This window comes from Perognathus longimembris, chromosome 6, assembly GCF_023159225.1.
Source record: "Perognathus longimembris pacificus isolate PPM17 chromosome 6, ASM2315922v1, whole genome shotgun sequence".
Lineage (NCBI taxonomy): Eukaryota > Metazoa > Chordata > Mammalia > Rodentia > Heteromyidae > Perognathus > Perognathus longimembris.
The window spans coordinates 35,712,155-35,729,021 of NC_063166.1; the positions used below are offsets into that span (position 1 = coordinate 35,712,155).

A 16,867-nucleotide genomic window follows, 5' to 3' on the forward strand; every position below is an offset into this window, starting at 1 on the left:
ATTTAAAATTTCTTGATGATTAACATAAGCATAACCATCCTTAATTAATCCTAGGGAATCCTTAATTAATCCTGGGGAATACCCCCCTTTTGTTTTTTTAAAATTATGACACCGGTGGCCACCAGGCAGGGAGTATGGGTGTAGGTCTCTTCTTCTGTAGCTACTTCCTGCTGTCAAGGGGGCGACGTAAATCAAGGGCCCCTGGTCAGCCTGGCAGTCCGGTATAGTTGGCAAAAGTTCCCATCATTACCATGAGGATGGTCACTGGGGCCAGAGAGCGCTATGGTTCTCTCCAGCCCCTCCTGCATCTTTGGGCATACCCAGAAGTTTCCAAGGCTAGTGCCTCCAGGGTCCAGGCCCGTGTTAGGGTGATGGCTGTGAACAGCAAATTCCCAATTGGTGATTTCAGCAAGAGATGTTATTCTGTCAAAAGACACTTTTGAAAAGGTTAGGCAAAGTATTGACAAGTTCTCAGAGCTGGTTGGCATGAATGGCATAGAACACCCCCTGGGCATAAGTCAGGAACGGTTCCTTTTGGAGCATAAACCCAATTGTAAAGCAAACAGGTAAGGAGAAATGACTGAAAGAAGTGTTTAATGTTAGAAAACTGGTTTGGCATAGCCAGTCAGAGGCAAAAAAATAAATATATATATATATACACCTATATACAACTGGCAGAAAAGAAGAAAATGGACAGGAATTATCTCTCTCGATTTCCTGGCTCTGATCCATTTTGAAAGGGTGAAACAAGGCAGCTCCCTTTAGGATAATATGGCACCATTCTCCTCTCACTCCACTCCACCTTTCCATCTCCTGGACTGGCTAAGTCCCAGGAATTTCAACGTTTGTGTCTGGAATTGCATTTTCCCATCCGTATTTGAACTCGGGGCCTGAGCACTGTCCATGAGCACTTTTGTTCAAGGCTAGTGCTCTACCACTTGAGTCACGGTGCTGCTTCAGCCTTTTGCTCGTTTTCTGTGGTTGAGCTCTCAATCTGGCTCTTTGTTGTTTAACTGGGAGGTGGGATTTTGGAGAGATTTTTTCCTTTTGCCCTGGCTGGCTTTGAACTATCCAGGGAGTCATAGTCCTACAAGCCCTTTTTTATTCCCAATTGAGCAACAATGAAAAAACAGCAGAGATAATCCATTTGTAACTCATTGAGACTGACCAAAAACTGCTTGTTTAGGTTTTGCTATAACACTTAGAGAACATGAGATTCATATGCCATCAACTTGAATCATGCCAATGAATCCCACTGGCAAGTGAAAGAGAACACAGATAAATGACAACCAAGGGCAAAGGGTTAAAGCAGTGTGGAATCCTCAGTCTCCGCAGTGGCTGCGTCCCTCATCCCAATTTAGCAAGTTCCATGCCATGCGATGGGGAACTCTAGGCAAGGCTGCAGTGGCATCTCTGGATAGACTGTCACATCTCGCTCTGGGTTGCCTGCAAAATTTCTATATAGATTGGTTAGGGTGTTTAAAATTTTTCCCAGGATTTCTGGCTCTGGTATATTGATGCCCTTCTGGTTTAAGCAGGGTGAAAAGACTTTCTTAATCACAAAATTTACCTGGCTAGCTCTGTGACCACTAACATAACTATGGTGATTTAACCTGGAGTAACTGTTAGGATGGAACTGTTCACATCCTCACAAGGCTCATAAATCATTCAAGCAGCTTCCAATGTGAGAGAGAGAGCAACGGATCATTAGTAGTGAAACCAGGCAATTTGGGAACAGACTGTGGTGGCAGCTTCCTGTACTCACAGGCTGCCACCGTCCATGTGGCTAGCACATATGTCCACCTGTATCCTATAAAGCAATATATTAATCCTGGGTCAGGAAAGTTGAGGTTAATAGTCGCATTTGTATGAAGTAATCCCAATTTCTTGATCTTGATAGTTTATGAGAACACAGGAGAGAAAAACGGGAAGGTAAAATCTTAATTTATGCCAAAGAGTTGTTAAGACTAGATGCACACTTAACTTTTAACACACTGAATATAAAATAACACACTGGTTTTATACCATTGTACTTTTACCACATGTTGCATATTTGAACCTTATGGAATTTTTTATAAACACCTTTGTTTGCATCGAACATTGGGCTGAAAACCTATTGTTATGCTTTAAATCTTACCAACAACCACACACGCGCGCGCACACACACACAAAAATACCTGAGCGCTCTTAAAATTGCTTTGATTGGCCATTTAAATTTTCTGGAATTCCAGTGGCAAATGGTATTAATTTGCCCATAATAGAACCACGTGGTTGAATAAAAAAACAAAAAGGAAACCTGTTAATTACACACTCCCAACATGACAACTTTTAAATCACAGTGGACAAGCAAACCCTTTTATGCATCTAGAAAAACTCCCGTTGATTTTATATCTTTGAACTGGTAAACATGGTAGTTCAATCAAATTACCTATTGTCGTATCAAAACTTTGTTTTCCCTTTAATATTTTGTTTTGGTTTACAATTTGAAGCTTTCCCTGGCTTTAACCCCGCCTGCAGCCACAGAGAGAAAACGTGCAGGCAAGCAGGCAATAGCTGGAGACTTGTTAAGTCCGAGTCCCTGCCCAGCCCAGGGGAGTCTGGCACGCCCCTCACCTGGGGGGAATGGGTGGGACCCCGCCTTCAATATGGTGGACCCCATTGCGCTCCACGTGTGTGTTAAGTCAGAGAAATCAGGATTCAACCAACTCACCCGAACTTCTGAGCTTAACGACCATCGGCGGGCACAAAGCAGTTTCCGCCCCAAACCACGGTCGCCGTGCTGCAGCACTCCGAACTGCTGCTGTCGCTGCTGCTGCCCGCGCACCCCAACGGGGACGCCGGCCCATGGCCCCGCAAAGCCTAAACTGCACGCCGTGCCCAGCCCGCAACATGACTTCCCAGTGCTGTTCCCCAGGGGCAAAGCCCCACTCAACGCTGCCCACAGTGTCCAATGACCAGCTAGAGAAAGCTTAACACTAGCTCCTTTAACACTGACTCCTCTTTTTTTTTTTTTTGGTTTGGTTTTAACTCCATTCGCAGGCAGGCTGCTGGCTCCGCCCAGCCACTGTAAGCACCTCAGCCTGGCGCAAAAGCAACTTTCTCCAGAAAGCTTTGCCGCTGCCATGCCACGGCTTCCCACGTGGTGGAACCGCGCTCCTGCCGCACCGTGCTTGGCCCGCTACGCTTGGCTGCCCAAATGCTACGGCACTAGACGCCCGGTGCTGCTCGTGGCCATGCAGGCCCCAGCGCACACAGCTCGCAAACCCGGGTCGCGCAGAGCCCAGACTGTACTCCGTGCTCCGCCCGCGAACGCCAAACCGCTCCGGCGCTCGGCCACCCACTGCTTCTCAAGCACCACTGCGGGTGCCAGGCCGTCTGGCCTGGGGCGCGCAGAGCAGAACCGACTGACCCCAACCCGGGGTCGCAGTCCTCTTGCTCTGGCCCCACTGCTCCACTGACATGTTTCCACGGGAGGCGCGCCCCGCTCCCTCTGCCGCCTGGCGCCAAATCGCCACGGCGGGGCAACTCTCTCTGGCGCCGCGTCCTGCGAGCCCATGCCAGGTCTGCCTTCTCCATGCTTCTGCCCCATCTGGATGGGCAGGACCCTCCTCTAAAACCCTACTTAGCACAATCTGTGGGGATACTACACCCCAAACTTCCCGGCCATATGATTCGCCCCCGTCTGGGCGCCAGATGTCGGATGTCGGGATCTGAACGATCCCCTTCTCCCCGACCCCACAGGGAGAATGGTGAACCCCGAAAAACTATGAAAGAGCACTCGGCCTTGCCCTCCGCCAGCGGAAGGCCAAAGGCGTACTCACATGGACCTGCGCTAAGTTGAGGAAAGGTTGCTGAAGCCTCCCCTACCCCCAGTCCCCTCCCATGTTACCAAGAGCGGGGGTGAAAAGGAAGGCATCAGGGACACGCTGTGGTGGTGGGATGCATCTCAAAGACTTTAATATGGAAAGGCACTTATATAGAAGTAATGGCGGGAAAGAAAGGGGGCTGGCCAAAGGGCCAGTCATAGGCTAAGGACCATGTCCATCAAGTGACATCATGAAACTTCCTTTGTGGGCGGGACAACCCCATCATGGTGGCACGCACGTGTTCACCTCCCAAGGGGCGGAGGCCAGAAGGTAGGAGGAGGTAGGTAGGAGGGACTTCCATTGTCCCACGGCCTTCCCCCAAGGCCATAATAATCCCCAACATAGAGGGCCTGCAGTTCCTTGATAATGCCTTTTTTTAACCTTGTTTAGAGCTGCCTTCACAACATAGTTAGATTCAAGCAGTGTGGAAATAATTTTTGATTAGTAAGGGCAAAAATGGTAATTATCTGGAAACAGTCACATCTGTGTCCTTAGTTAAGCCACCCTGTCTCTCCTGTTCTTCCAGTAGGAATGGTAGAACAACAGTATCTGCTGGCATGTTGTGTCTTTTTCTGCGATTCCTGGCAATAGGAGGGATGGAGAAGTTGGAAGAAAGCAGTTCCAAATTTCAGCTTAGGAAGCTGTGTCCAAGAGACAGACTGTCCACCTTGCTGGAAGCACGCAGTCAGGCCTCACCAGGTGGTGGAAGGAATTTGTTAAAATACAGCTGCTGATTCTGTAGGTCTGCCTCGAGCCCAAACTCCCTGCAGTGCTGACACTGCAAGTCCTTACACCCCACTAGCGGTGCAAGAAGTTCAGGGGTCACTCAGACCATCTCAGGCAATAGAAGCCCCTAGGGAGAAAAGCTGTGACTGCTTAACCATCTTTACACTAACAGTCACATGGATAGATTAACTAACCACATTAACTCACAGCTAGAGGAGACTGCAGGATCACTTGTCCTCAGCACTGTTTTCCTCCATCATCTGCAAACTTGGAAGTTGCTTTGTGATACTTTGCATATTACTACACAGATAAGTAGTATGTCGGTTAGGCATTCTAGCAGGAACGTGAGGTGAAAGAACTGCATGGGGCTCCTGATGCCTCATTCATGGATGAAATGGTCCAAGACCCCCAGGGGATGCCTGATGCCTCCGAGATTACCACATCCTTTCTATAGCATGCATCTGTCTTACTGTAGATCCTACCAATCTCAGCATATAAAAGTTGAGAATTTTCAACTTTTCACTTTAAGAAAACTCTTACTTACTGCTTCTCTTTATCATGTCTGAATTGCCAGGATCACTGTTCTTGCATTTTGTGACTAAGTAAAATGAGGGCTACTTCAACAAAGTCACCATGATTCCTTGACAATCAGTTGATCATTGAAACAGTTTCTAAGTGACTAAAGAGTGGGTAGCATATACCATGGATACACTGGACACATGGATGATTCACTCTCCACCCAGTAGGACAGTACAAGACTTTATCCCATTGTTCAGGATGGTGTGCCATCTTAAACTTTGCACCTTGTTTATTTATAGAATTTCCTGTGTAATAGTTTCAGATCACAATTGACTGCAGAAAAGTGAAACACTGGAAAACAAAACCACAGATAAGGCAGGACTTGCACAGTTACAGATATTTTCCTATTATGTGTCACTAAATTAGAGATGCAGTGAAGAGAAAAGCTCCAGGGACAACGTATGATGTCTGTCATACTCGCAAGCTCACTGATATGAAGCCATCATCCTGCTTTGACATCCTCTGCCTTTGTTTAAAGGGCACATAGGTAGCCAGATGCTAAATTTTCTTATCTGAAAGTAACTTGTGCCTTTAGCATCTCCAGATGCTAAAGGTAATGTGGCTAAGGCTGCTTTCTGATTTCCATAGCAACAAATCTGCTACTTAATCAGTGAAAACTAGAGCCTACAACTGTTAGTCTATCTGAAAAGACTCCTTATTATGGTGGGGCGGGGGGGCGAAGAAATGCTATGGAAGTTCCTGCTTGGAAGAAATCTTTTAAGTGACCCTTGACCTATAATGCCAAAAGGAACAGCACTGCAGAAAAATGGTCTAGAGTAGGCTGCTGAATCGTGTTGTCCTACTTAAGCAGCAAAGAGCTCTTTATGAACTGTATACAGGGAAAACACCCTGCTCACCCACTCATCAATATCCATGATGAAGATGGTGGCCTAGAAGAAACAGGAATTCCAATGACAGTATCACTCACCCTACCTCATAATGATCTTGTATAGGTAATGGCTAGAATAGTAGCCTATCCTTGTCAGGAATGATAATATCCTGTAGCCAAGTTCTTCTCCTTTTCCCTCTCATCTGTCCATCTTACTCCCTTCAGCCATTGGGCCTCCTATCTCTGCCATGGTCTCTGAAAAACCAGCAGATAAACTATTTTGATGACCTACAGAGTACACCACTATGAACATTCTCCAGACACCAAAGCATGAAAGTGAATTTTCTCCTTGAATGGTGTTCTCTTCCTTCCTGCTTCTTTTTAAATCTTTTTTACTACAATTTGAAAAAATAAGCAAGCCAGCAAGCTAACTTCAGCAAATACTGCATAGTGGAAAAGATGACTAGCAAACTAATGTGTATTCTATATATGGAAATATGTATATTTACAATATATTTTATATGTTTATAAATATATATGCATAAATATATTTAACTCAGGTGCTTATTCTAATTTTTTTTTCCAGTCCTGGCTCTTGAACTCAGGGCTGTCCAGTGTCCCTGGCTTCTTTTTGCTCAAGGCTAGCAATCTGCCACTTGAGCCACAGCGCCACTCCTGACTGTTTGCTATATATGTGGTGCTGAGGAATCTAGCCCAGGGCTTCATGTATACGAGGCAAGCACTCTTACCACTAGGCTGTATTCCCAGCCCTTATTCTAGTATTAAGGACTGTTATTATAGGGATTTGTATAGTAGGTCTACAGACTAAAGTTTTGATACCAGCTTTTTATTGAAGTTAGATTAAGAGAATGGGTTCTTACAAATCCAAGAAGGTTCAGCATCTTATCCTCTCTGATTTACTGGGCATTTGTTGAAGACAGACACTGTTATCCCTTTTGCAGCTATGCAGATAGTCAGATACAGTCTTGTGGAAATGATACCTTGGCCACCTACTACAGTAGGCAGCAACAGGATTCTGATAGGGCAAAGAAACATTCCTGGTAGGTCATTACTGTATGATTCCTGTTAGGTTGTTACTTCATGGTTTGCTTTTATTTGTTTAATAGATTAGTTGTGAGATTTATTTGACTGGCTTTGTCTTGATCTGATAATGGGAAAGAAACCTCTGAGTGAAAAAGTTCCAGGTTGCCTGGTACTCAGAGTTCTCATGTATCTCTTGAGGTCAGGACCAGGTGCTGAAATGACAGTACAGGTGGGAAGTTGAGTAGACGGATGCTTCTGGAGTCCTGTACAGCAGCTGAGAGGGTCCCCAGTGAGGACCATAGACAGGAAGGAATGACCGCAGCATGAACAAACATGGAAACCCACTGGGGTGACATCCAAAGGTGAAGGGAAGGACAATAAGAGATTCAGAAACTGTCCCCACAAAAAAAGAAACTGTCCCCACAGCAGCTGAGATTCCTAGTTTCTAAGTTAAGCACCTCAGAATTACAGTGTTCTTTTATCACCAACTCACTATGTGACCTTGAGCAGTAACTTAGCTTCTTTCCCATCAGACCACAGTTCACTTATGTGTCATTGTCATTGGCTCTCCAACCCATTGGACAGTAAACTCATGCTTCTTGTTGGTTCTGTATTCTAGGGATAGAGCTGTGCCCACCTGCAAAACGGTTCATGATCACAATGGTAGCAAGCTTCATGGCCATGGCGGGCCAATTCCTCATGCCCGGGCTGGCTGCCCTGTGCCGAGACTGGCAAGTGCTGCAGGCCTTGATCATCTGCCCCTTCCTGCTCATGCTGCTGTACTGGTCGTGAGTATCCTCCACATGCACGGTCTCTCTCACACCACTGCTCATACAGAGCACACCCCTAACTGTTTGGATGGTTGTTACATTACTTTTACCTGTTGGGTATTTTTTTTGGGGGGGGGGTTGTTTTTGTCTAGAAAGATCTATCTTCCTCCTTAATCTTTCTTGTCTTTATTTTTAACCATTGATATTGTTCAAACATACACCAAAGTCAGCAGAATTGTTGACTGAGCCACTGTGTGCTCCAGTAGTCTGCCAGAGCACCTTTGCACCATATAGGTGCTGACCACTACACAGGGTGATTCTGACATGAATTTTTATGAATGAATTTGCAAGGTGATGAGAGGACTTTGTGTTGGGAAGGGGGAATATAGAAGTGTTGAACAAATGGTTTAGCTAGGGGCCCTCAGCTCATGTCTATGATCCTAGCTACTGAGGAAGATGAGATCTGAGGACTGTAAAACACTTACCTCTAATCACCGATGATGATGGAGCTGTGGCTTATGGTTCAAGTATAGAGCCCTCGCCTTGAGCAAAAAAAGCTCAGGGACAGCACCTAAGCCTTAAGTTCAAGCCCCAGGACTAGTACAAAAAAAAAAGTCATTTAGAAGAGCTCTTTGTCTCTTCTAGGTAAAGGGTACACAAACTTCAGTGTTAGGCCAAGTCTAGCCTGCCACCAGTTTTTGTAAATAACATTTTATTAAAACACAGCCATATCTGAGTACATTGGAAACTGTGTACACTGGTATTAAAACTAGGAAACTGAAAGGGAATACTAAAAGCGAGAGACACAGGGTAAAAAAAGACAAACGACTACAAAAGCAATACTTGCAAAACTGTTTGGTGTAATTGAACTGAACAACTCCTGGGGGGGAAGGGGAGGGGGGTGGGGGGAATGAGGGAGGAGGAGGTAAACAGTACAAGAAATGCCTAACGTAAAAAAAACACAGCCATTCTTAACATGTTTACATAGCATTGCCTCTGTATGTCTGCTTTCAAGAGAGACACCAAGTTGAAAATACTAATTACTTGTCCTTTATAGTAAAAGTTCCAACCCCACTCACAATCAGTCCAGTATGACTTTTCAGGTCATGTGCAACAAGCTTTTGAGTTGCAGACTTTTAAGGGGGAAAAAGGTCCAGATGAATATGCTGTCTATGTTGAAACTTCAACCCAAACGGATCTCTCTGTGCTTCAGTTCAAGAGAGCTTAATAGCATGAAAGAAGGGCCACCCACTGAAGAGATGGCTCCACTACCACAGCTGCCAAAAGTGCTCCCCTGCCAGGCTGGCTTCAGGGCATCCACGAGGCTTTCATACACAATGGAGGTGTGCTTTCAGGAGCAGGATGGAGTCCTCTCATTCTTCGTTTTGACTTCCTCAGAAGTCCCTCCTATCCTCTTTCCCTGCAGCATTTGTGCCAGGGCTTTCGCTTGTTTGGGATTTGGGGACATTGATTTTTCTAACCAACTTTCTCTTGTTTTTTTCCCCCCTGTGCTGAGTGTTAGGGCTTTAGCAGTAGCAAAGGCTCATCCTCATTGTGCAGAGGGCAGACCTGCCCTCCCCACCAGCTCCTCACAGCCTAGACATATAGTCTGAGCCCTTGCCCATCTTCCAGCTCTCATCACTCACCCTGGTTCTGTAGATCCTCCCATTTACTGCCCTGATACCTGGTTGCTACCCCCAGTGTTCTCAGGACAAGGCGATGAGGCTAAGTTTGTCCCCCAGATGCTGCTCCCAGGAAGGAGGATACCTGAAAGGCTCAGCAGGGGCCCTCAGAGTAGCTCCATTATTGAAAGCTGGCCTGTGAGGGAAAGGGCTAGGAGTTTTCCTTACCACTTTTTTCTCCCTTTAAGTCTTAGGACTATATTAAGGATTAATGACAAGTTGATATTGAAGATCTAAGCAAAATTCCTCAAAACCCACACATTTAAAACCAAAATTATATCATCCGAGGGACTTTGACAGGTGAAAGGCATGCCTGTGATAGTTGGTCATGAATGTTGCTTGCCATATACCCAGAGCATTGTGCTTCAGTCTGTGCAGCTCCAGCAATCTGCTGCGCACCATGTTTCCTTGTCTCTATAAAAAGTGAGACACACTGGGCGCCAGTGGCTCAGGCCTGTAATCCTAGCTCCTCAAGAGGCTGAGATCTGAGGATCACAGTTTGAAGCCAGCCCAGGCACAAAAGTCCATGAGACTCTTATCTCCTGTTAACTACCAGAAAACTGGAGGTGGCACTGTGGCTCATAGTGGTAGAGCGCTAACCCCCACCCCCATACCCTCCACCCTGCAAAAAAAAGGCACTCAGGACACATAGTATTATAAACCCAACTGCTAGGGAGACAGAAATAGGATTGCAGCCCAAAGCTAGTAAGGCAGGAAGTAGAGATCCTATTTGAAAAACAACCTAGAAGAAAAGGGCTGGAGGCATGGTTTAAGTGGTAGTGTACTTGCCTGCAAGTATGACACCCTAAGTTTAAACTGCAGTTTCACAAAGAAAAATAAAGTGAATCATAACAGCTCCTTCCTGTTGTGTGGTGTTGCCTCAAACACTAAAATAATGCATTGAGGGAGGAGTGCACAGAGGACCAATCCAGAAAGGAAGCTCAGATACAGAACCTAGAGCTCTGCCACTTTATAACTGTGTAGACTCTTGCAGGTTACTTAATCTCTCTGAACCTTAGAATTGCCAACTTTGAATCATAATGGTCAGTAATTTGCTTGGAAGAAGTCAATGAATTAATATGTGATAAGCAATGAAAACAATGTATTTAGTACCATGTATGTCAGGAATTATGATAAACATAACAATTGTTGCATTTGCAATTGTTGCATTTTATAGTTATATTACTATTATATAAGGTATTTAGTATATATTATATAAAGTACATAGCACATCAGGCCTATACATTTTCATACATATTAACAAATGCTACTGGTACTATTTATATTATTTTAATTTATAGAGAATCTCAGGTATAGTAGGGACAACTGTTTCATCCTTACTGACCAGCCTTGATGGGCTTCCCCACAATCCTGGCTTTCAAAGACTTGTTGAGGCAGTGTCTGTCCTTTTTCCTCATCTTCGTAATCACCACCCTCCCCCCCGCAGTCAGCTCTGTCCTTTCACAGGCTAACAAGCAGCCTGGCTGCCCAGCAGCTGGTTTAGTACTTGCAGTGCCTGTATAGTATAAACAGGGGCATACAAGCATGAACAGGAACAGGAAACCCAGGTTCCCAAGGTGTTCACCATGCAGGTTCTGTGTCAAGGTTCTCCTTGGATCTCCTGATCAAGGCAGGAAGGATGCACTCTGGATTGTGCTGAGAGTATCTGTCTGTTCTTGGAGAGTAGGCAGAGCCAGGGGTAGGCTGAGGCAGAGGTAGTGCTGTGCCTTGTGATGGTCTATATGAGACAGGGCTTGCAGAAATGGATAATCAGGGCCAGCTATAGAGGCCCTTAAAACCTTGCTTTGCAAGTGACCTCGGTGAGACTTGCTGATGATGTTCCCCACATGACACATGAAGGAATGGCTGAGGCTTAGGTTCTGTGACTGGTGGAAATCAGGAGGAATAGAGCCCCAAACCCTGCCCTGCCATTATTTGGAGGACAACAGGATAAACAAAGTAAACAGCTGGGTGAGAGCCTTGGAAGGACTCCATGTTGAAGCCCATGGAGGAGCCACTGAGAATTGCTTAGGGTCTTGCCTGAAGCCACTGTCTGGCTACTGTGTAAGTTTTACAACTGTGCAGGTGTAGTAAGTCAGCATATTAGGTGACTACAGTGCTAAAAAGATACTGCCCACAGTTCCTAAGAACTGTCGTGTACCTGCCACACACTATGCCTTTCACTGGTCCCTCTTGTTCACCAGGCTGAAGCTGATCAGACTTGCCTCTTCAGAAGCCAGCTTTTGCCCTGGCTATCCTGACTTGCTCGGAACATTTTCCTACCCAGGTGATCAGAAAGTAGAGGAGTCTTCAGTCTAGTTTCCCCTGGAAAGTAGAGTGAGGCAGGAGGGGGAAGCTGGGGATAAGGTAGTATAGATCATCTTAGTTGGTACTGGGGCATGGACTGTTCTCAGTTGTCTGATACCTGGACCTGGGGGGATCAGGACAGGTGGGTTGGGGCTCAACACATGAGAGACTTTGAAGGAATAGTTGGGATGTGGGCTCTAGATTGGTTGGTTTGCCTGCAAAGCACATACTCACAGGTGAGCTGTTGGCTATCTCCAGGACTTGGTTACCTTGGGAGGGATGGTCTCATCAGGGCCTGCAAGGCCCACGTGTCCAAACATCAGAAAGCAAAAGGGCTTAATGCATAGGCAGCCAGGGTTTCAGAATGTCCTGTAATAAGGGACCCTGAGGGTGGAGAAGCCAGCCACACGGGGTAGTGGTGCCAGCTGTGGTGCCAGACACTGGTTGTGGGTTTGACAGGTGGGTTGCAAGTGCAGGTCTTCTGTGGCAGCCAGGAGGATGTGATATATGAAATAATTTTTGAGACCCAGTGAGAGAAGGCAAGGTAAGAGATTTACTCATGTCCTCACATAAGCTGCCAAGTGCTCAGGCCAGTTGTTTCCCTGTGGATAAAGGAAGAGCCACAGAAATCAAGGCAGGAGAGAAAGGGGGCAGGGGATGTACTGCTCATGTGGGGGATTTTCCTTGTACCTCTGACACCAGGACAGAAAAGAGAGTACATGAAAAGGTAAACTGTCATAGGAAGTAGTGAGCCCAATGATGGTAGCAGGTGTCCAAAGCTATAACCCACATGGTTGTACCTAACAGAAATACTTGTTAGAACCAAGCACCTGTAATCCTAGCTACCAGAAGGCTGATATCTGAGGATCACAGTTAGAAGCTAGCCTGGGAAGGAAATTCTGGGAGACTCTTATCTCCAGTTAACCACCTAAAAACTAGAAGTGAAGCTGTGGCTCAAAGTGGTAGAGCACTAGCCTTGAGTAAAAATGCTCAAGGACACCATCCAGGCTCTGAGTTCAAGCCCCACAACCAACTCCTTTCCGCCCACCCAGAAAAAAAAATGAAAAAAAAAATACTTGTTTGTTGTTTGACCTGGGTTTTCATTGCTCCAAATCTCAGCATCCTGGTAGCTAGGGTTCCAAACATAAGCTGCTGGTGCCCAGCTCCTAGTACTCTTGAATGAGATGACAGTGATGGCTGGTAGAATTATCCCTAAGTTTAAAAGCCAAGGAATCAACAGGTTTTCCCAGATGCTTAGAAGTATTTCTTCAGCTAGGTGCCAGGAGCTCATACCTATAATTCTAACTACTCTAGCTGCTAGTGGCTTTAGTGTAGCCTGGTTTGTCGTCAATTGGATAGATGCCAAGAAGTAAGATTTCTAGGTGATAGGGAAGCTCTATGTTTAGACTTTTGAAAAGCCTCTATGCTGCTTTCCAGAGTGGCTGAACAAATTTACATTCCCACCAACAGTGTAGTAGACTTCCCTTTTGACCACATCCCTGTCAGCACCTGTTATTGTTAGCTTTCTTGATAATGGCCATTCTAACTAGGGTGAGGTAGAATCTCAGTTGCTTTGATTTGCATTTCTTTATGGCCAGAGATGTTGAACATCTCTTCATGTGTCAACATTCTTCAACGATATAGAAGAAACAATCCAAAAATTCATAAGAAATAATAGAAGACCCTGAATAGCAAAAACAGTCGTTAGCAGGAAGAACTGCACTGGAGGAACATCAATACCAAACTTCAAACTCTATTACAAAGCCATAGTAATGAAAACAGCTTGGTACTGTCATAAGAATAGACCTGAGGACCAATAGAATATAATAGAAGGCCCAGACATGAACCCACAGACCTATAGCCCCCTAATATTTGATAAGGAAGCCCAAATCACAAGGTGGAAGAAAGACAGCCTCTTCAACAAATGATGCTGGCAGAACTGGCTACATACATGCAGAAAAATAGATCCTTACATATCATCCATTCTGTACCAGAATCAACTCCGAATGGATCAAAGACCTCAATGTAAGACCAGATACCCTGAAATATTACAGGAAGGAATAAAGAAATGCTAAGGATCCTTGGCACAGGATGAAACTTCCTAAGTAAAGATCCAGAAATAGTAAATCAAAGAAAAACTAGATAAATGAGATTGCACCAAGCTGAAGAGTTTCTGCATGGCAGAGAACATAGCTAGCATGATAAAAAAAAAAGGTCTCATATCTAAAATATACTCAGAGCTCAAAAAATTAAATCTCCCCTAAACAAATCCTCACAGAAACAACAACTCAATTAATAAATGAGCTAAAGATTTAAAGAGAGATTTCTCCAAAGAACAAATAAGAATGGCCAATAAAAGGAGTTTTTTAACTTGTTAGAACTTTGATAGAAATGCCATTATAAAAATAAAAGGCCTCAGATTAGATAACTGTATGGGGGTTATAGTCCTAGTTCTTAAATATCACTAGAAAGCATGGTGGTTTTGACTAGAATCACACTGATTTTTAACAGTTCATCAGAGTTTGATTTGGGGATGGGATTTTAGGGAGTAGGTTGTTTTTGACCTACTGCCTCTAGCAGTCCTCCAGAGTGACAGAGGCATGACAGAGGCATGTCACCAGCTGAGGGGTACCCTTTGGTTGAGCCATGCTAAACACTGTGCATACTTCATTATCTTCCCAAGAGCTGAACTTCACACTGTGGTGCCCTCCAGTGCAGGTAAAGAAATTGCAGCACACAGAATCAAAGGCTTACTGAAGGTCCTAGAGCTGCTTGATGTGGCCAGCTCTGAGCCTGGCCGATAGGCTCCAGCTTAGTCCTCAGTTAACAGCTCAGGGATGCAGGGGCTGTGAGGCATCTGGGCACCAGAGCTTACTTTTTAAAATATTTCCTTAGATCTCTGGGGAAACACTAGCTATACCAATAAAATCTCAAAAAACATGGTTAAGTAGATGAATTACTGTTTCTTCTTATGGCTAAAACAGTATTTTTTTTTTTGCCAGTCCCAGAGCTTGAACTCAGGGCCTGGGCACTGTCTTGAGCTTCTTTTGTTCAAGGCTAGCACTCTGCCACTTGAGCCACAGCACCACTTGAGACTTGAGATTCCAAACTGTATGTTAACTGAATGCCAAGCCTTCATTCTGCTCATATCCCAAGCATCCAGAGTTGGTTAGTGGTAACAAGACCAAGGCCTAACCTCTCTACCTAAGCTAAGCCTGAGCCTATCTGTGCCTTCCACAGTGTGACTGGCACCGCTAGGACCCTTGGTCCACACAGAGAATGTGGAAGCCAGGCTGGGTCTCTACACATCCTGTCTACCAGTGGAGAGAAACTGAGGCCCAAGTTCACAAAAGCCACATGTTATATTTCTCCTGTAAATTTCCATAGCAGAAGGATTTTGAAGCCTAGGTTTTTGAAAAACCATGCCAAATTCTAAGCTTGTGTGACAGAATAATTCATAGAACAAGCCTCTCAATTATGAAAAAAACTCCTTGTTCTACCAAGAAATTTTGAAAGGAGTCTGTTTGCCCTAGGAAAACCTCAGAAGTAGACCATCCATAGAGCCAAGCCAATATTTATGCCTAAATTTAATAAAAATCATAAACTTAATTTTTTAAGCTGGAGGCATGGCGGTATTGTGACAGCCTAGCAAGCATAAGACCCTGAGTTCAAACCCCAGTATTCCAAAAAAAATCAGTTTTCTCAACCTTTCCACCTAAGTATAATCTTGAATGTAGTTGGGTTAACAGTCTGAATTTCTCCTTCCTGCTTTGTCTCTCTTCCACTCCTTTTATAATGTTATTCCTGTGAAGTGGTTATCAAGCCACAGAAAACATGAGCTACATACTTATATAGGGCCTATGCTTCCTATCATATTTGTTTTTACACCAAACAGAATTAATATTTCTTAATGGGGGACAGAGGGAGAGAGACAGAAGTCCACATGAAAATGTATCTACTGGACCCAATCAACTTTATCTTCTTGTCTGCCTCCCTCCCTCCCTTCTTTATTCTTTTCCTCCCTCCTTCCCTGAACCCAGGGGCCCACTCTTGGTAGGCTTTGCTCTAGTTCTCTAGGCTTTATTTTTCAGATAAAGTCTTATACTTTTTCCCAGACCAACCTTGGCTGTGATCCTCCTTCCCCTGCTTCCCAAGTGGCCATGATTATAGACAGGCACCACCCAGCTCCAAGGTTATATTTTTACAATATTTTAAACCAGAGATCAGTAATAATCTCTAAACTGGTATTTTACACAATTCTGACCTTTGGTTTTCTTTTTTGTTTGGGACTCTCTTTAGAATTTCTAAAACTCTGTGATACTTAGTCATGCTGCAGTGCATCAACTTCTACAATTCCTTTAAGTTAAAAACACCCAGAAAACAGCTTGCACTTGTTTGCATGTGCACAGGGGGTAAGCTCAGAACTCCGCAAAGCCCCACTACCTGGTTGCAGTGGCATATTTGATAGAAACCCACCAAGGCTAGAGGTGCAACTCATTGGTGGAGTATATGATTTCTCCCCAACAAGGTAACTTCTTGGGGCCCAGAGATTATGTGACCTTCACATGGGCAGCTTGTTGATACTCCATGCATGTATCTTCCATGAGCAACATGTTGAATCACAGAACAGAGGCGTGCCTGTTAACAGAAGAATTGCCCAAAAACTAAATGTTTCAAAAATAAATAAAGGAACAACTTAAGGGTACAATTAATTTAATAAAATATTAGTAGTTTTATTTCCTTTCTGTGTTAGCTTTATGAATAAATGTTTTAGTACAGAAAGTCAAAGGGCATAAACATGCTTTTGTCCAGAGAATTGCCAAATTGGCATTTTATCAGTGGGTGTAAAATAAAGTCTCAAGAAGACAGTTTACACAGGGATACTTGGATAAGGAAATCATTTATAGGGCTGGAGGACTAACTCAAACTAACAAGCATGAGGTTCTGAGTTCAGATCTCAGTACCACCAAAAAAAAAGAATTTATTGTCTTTGAACATCAAGGGAAAATGAACAAACTTATAATGACAATAGTGAGTTTTAACTACTAATCCTGATGGATAATT

The 16,867-nt window shown here is 44.5% G+C and overlaps 1 protein-coding gene across 1 annotated transcript in view; it reads left to right on the forward strand.

The window, feature by feature from the left end:
• Slc22a23 (solute carrier family 22 member 23) overlaps positions 1-16,867 on the forward strand; it is a 184,072-nt gene that overhangs the window by 127,664 nt on the left and 39,541 nt on the right. The window contains exon 4 of the mRNA XM_048348542.1: positions 7,664-7,832. Within this exon, the coding sequence (XP_048204499.1) occupies positions 7,664-7,832 (169 nt within the window). The remainder of the gene's footprint in view (positions 1-7,663; positions 7,833-16,867) is intronic.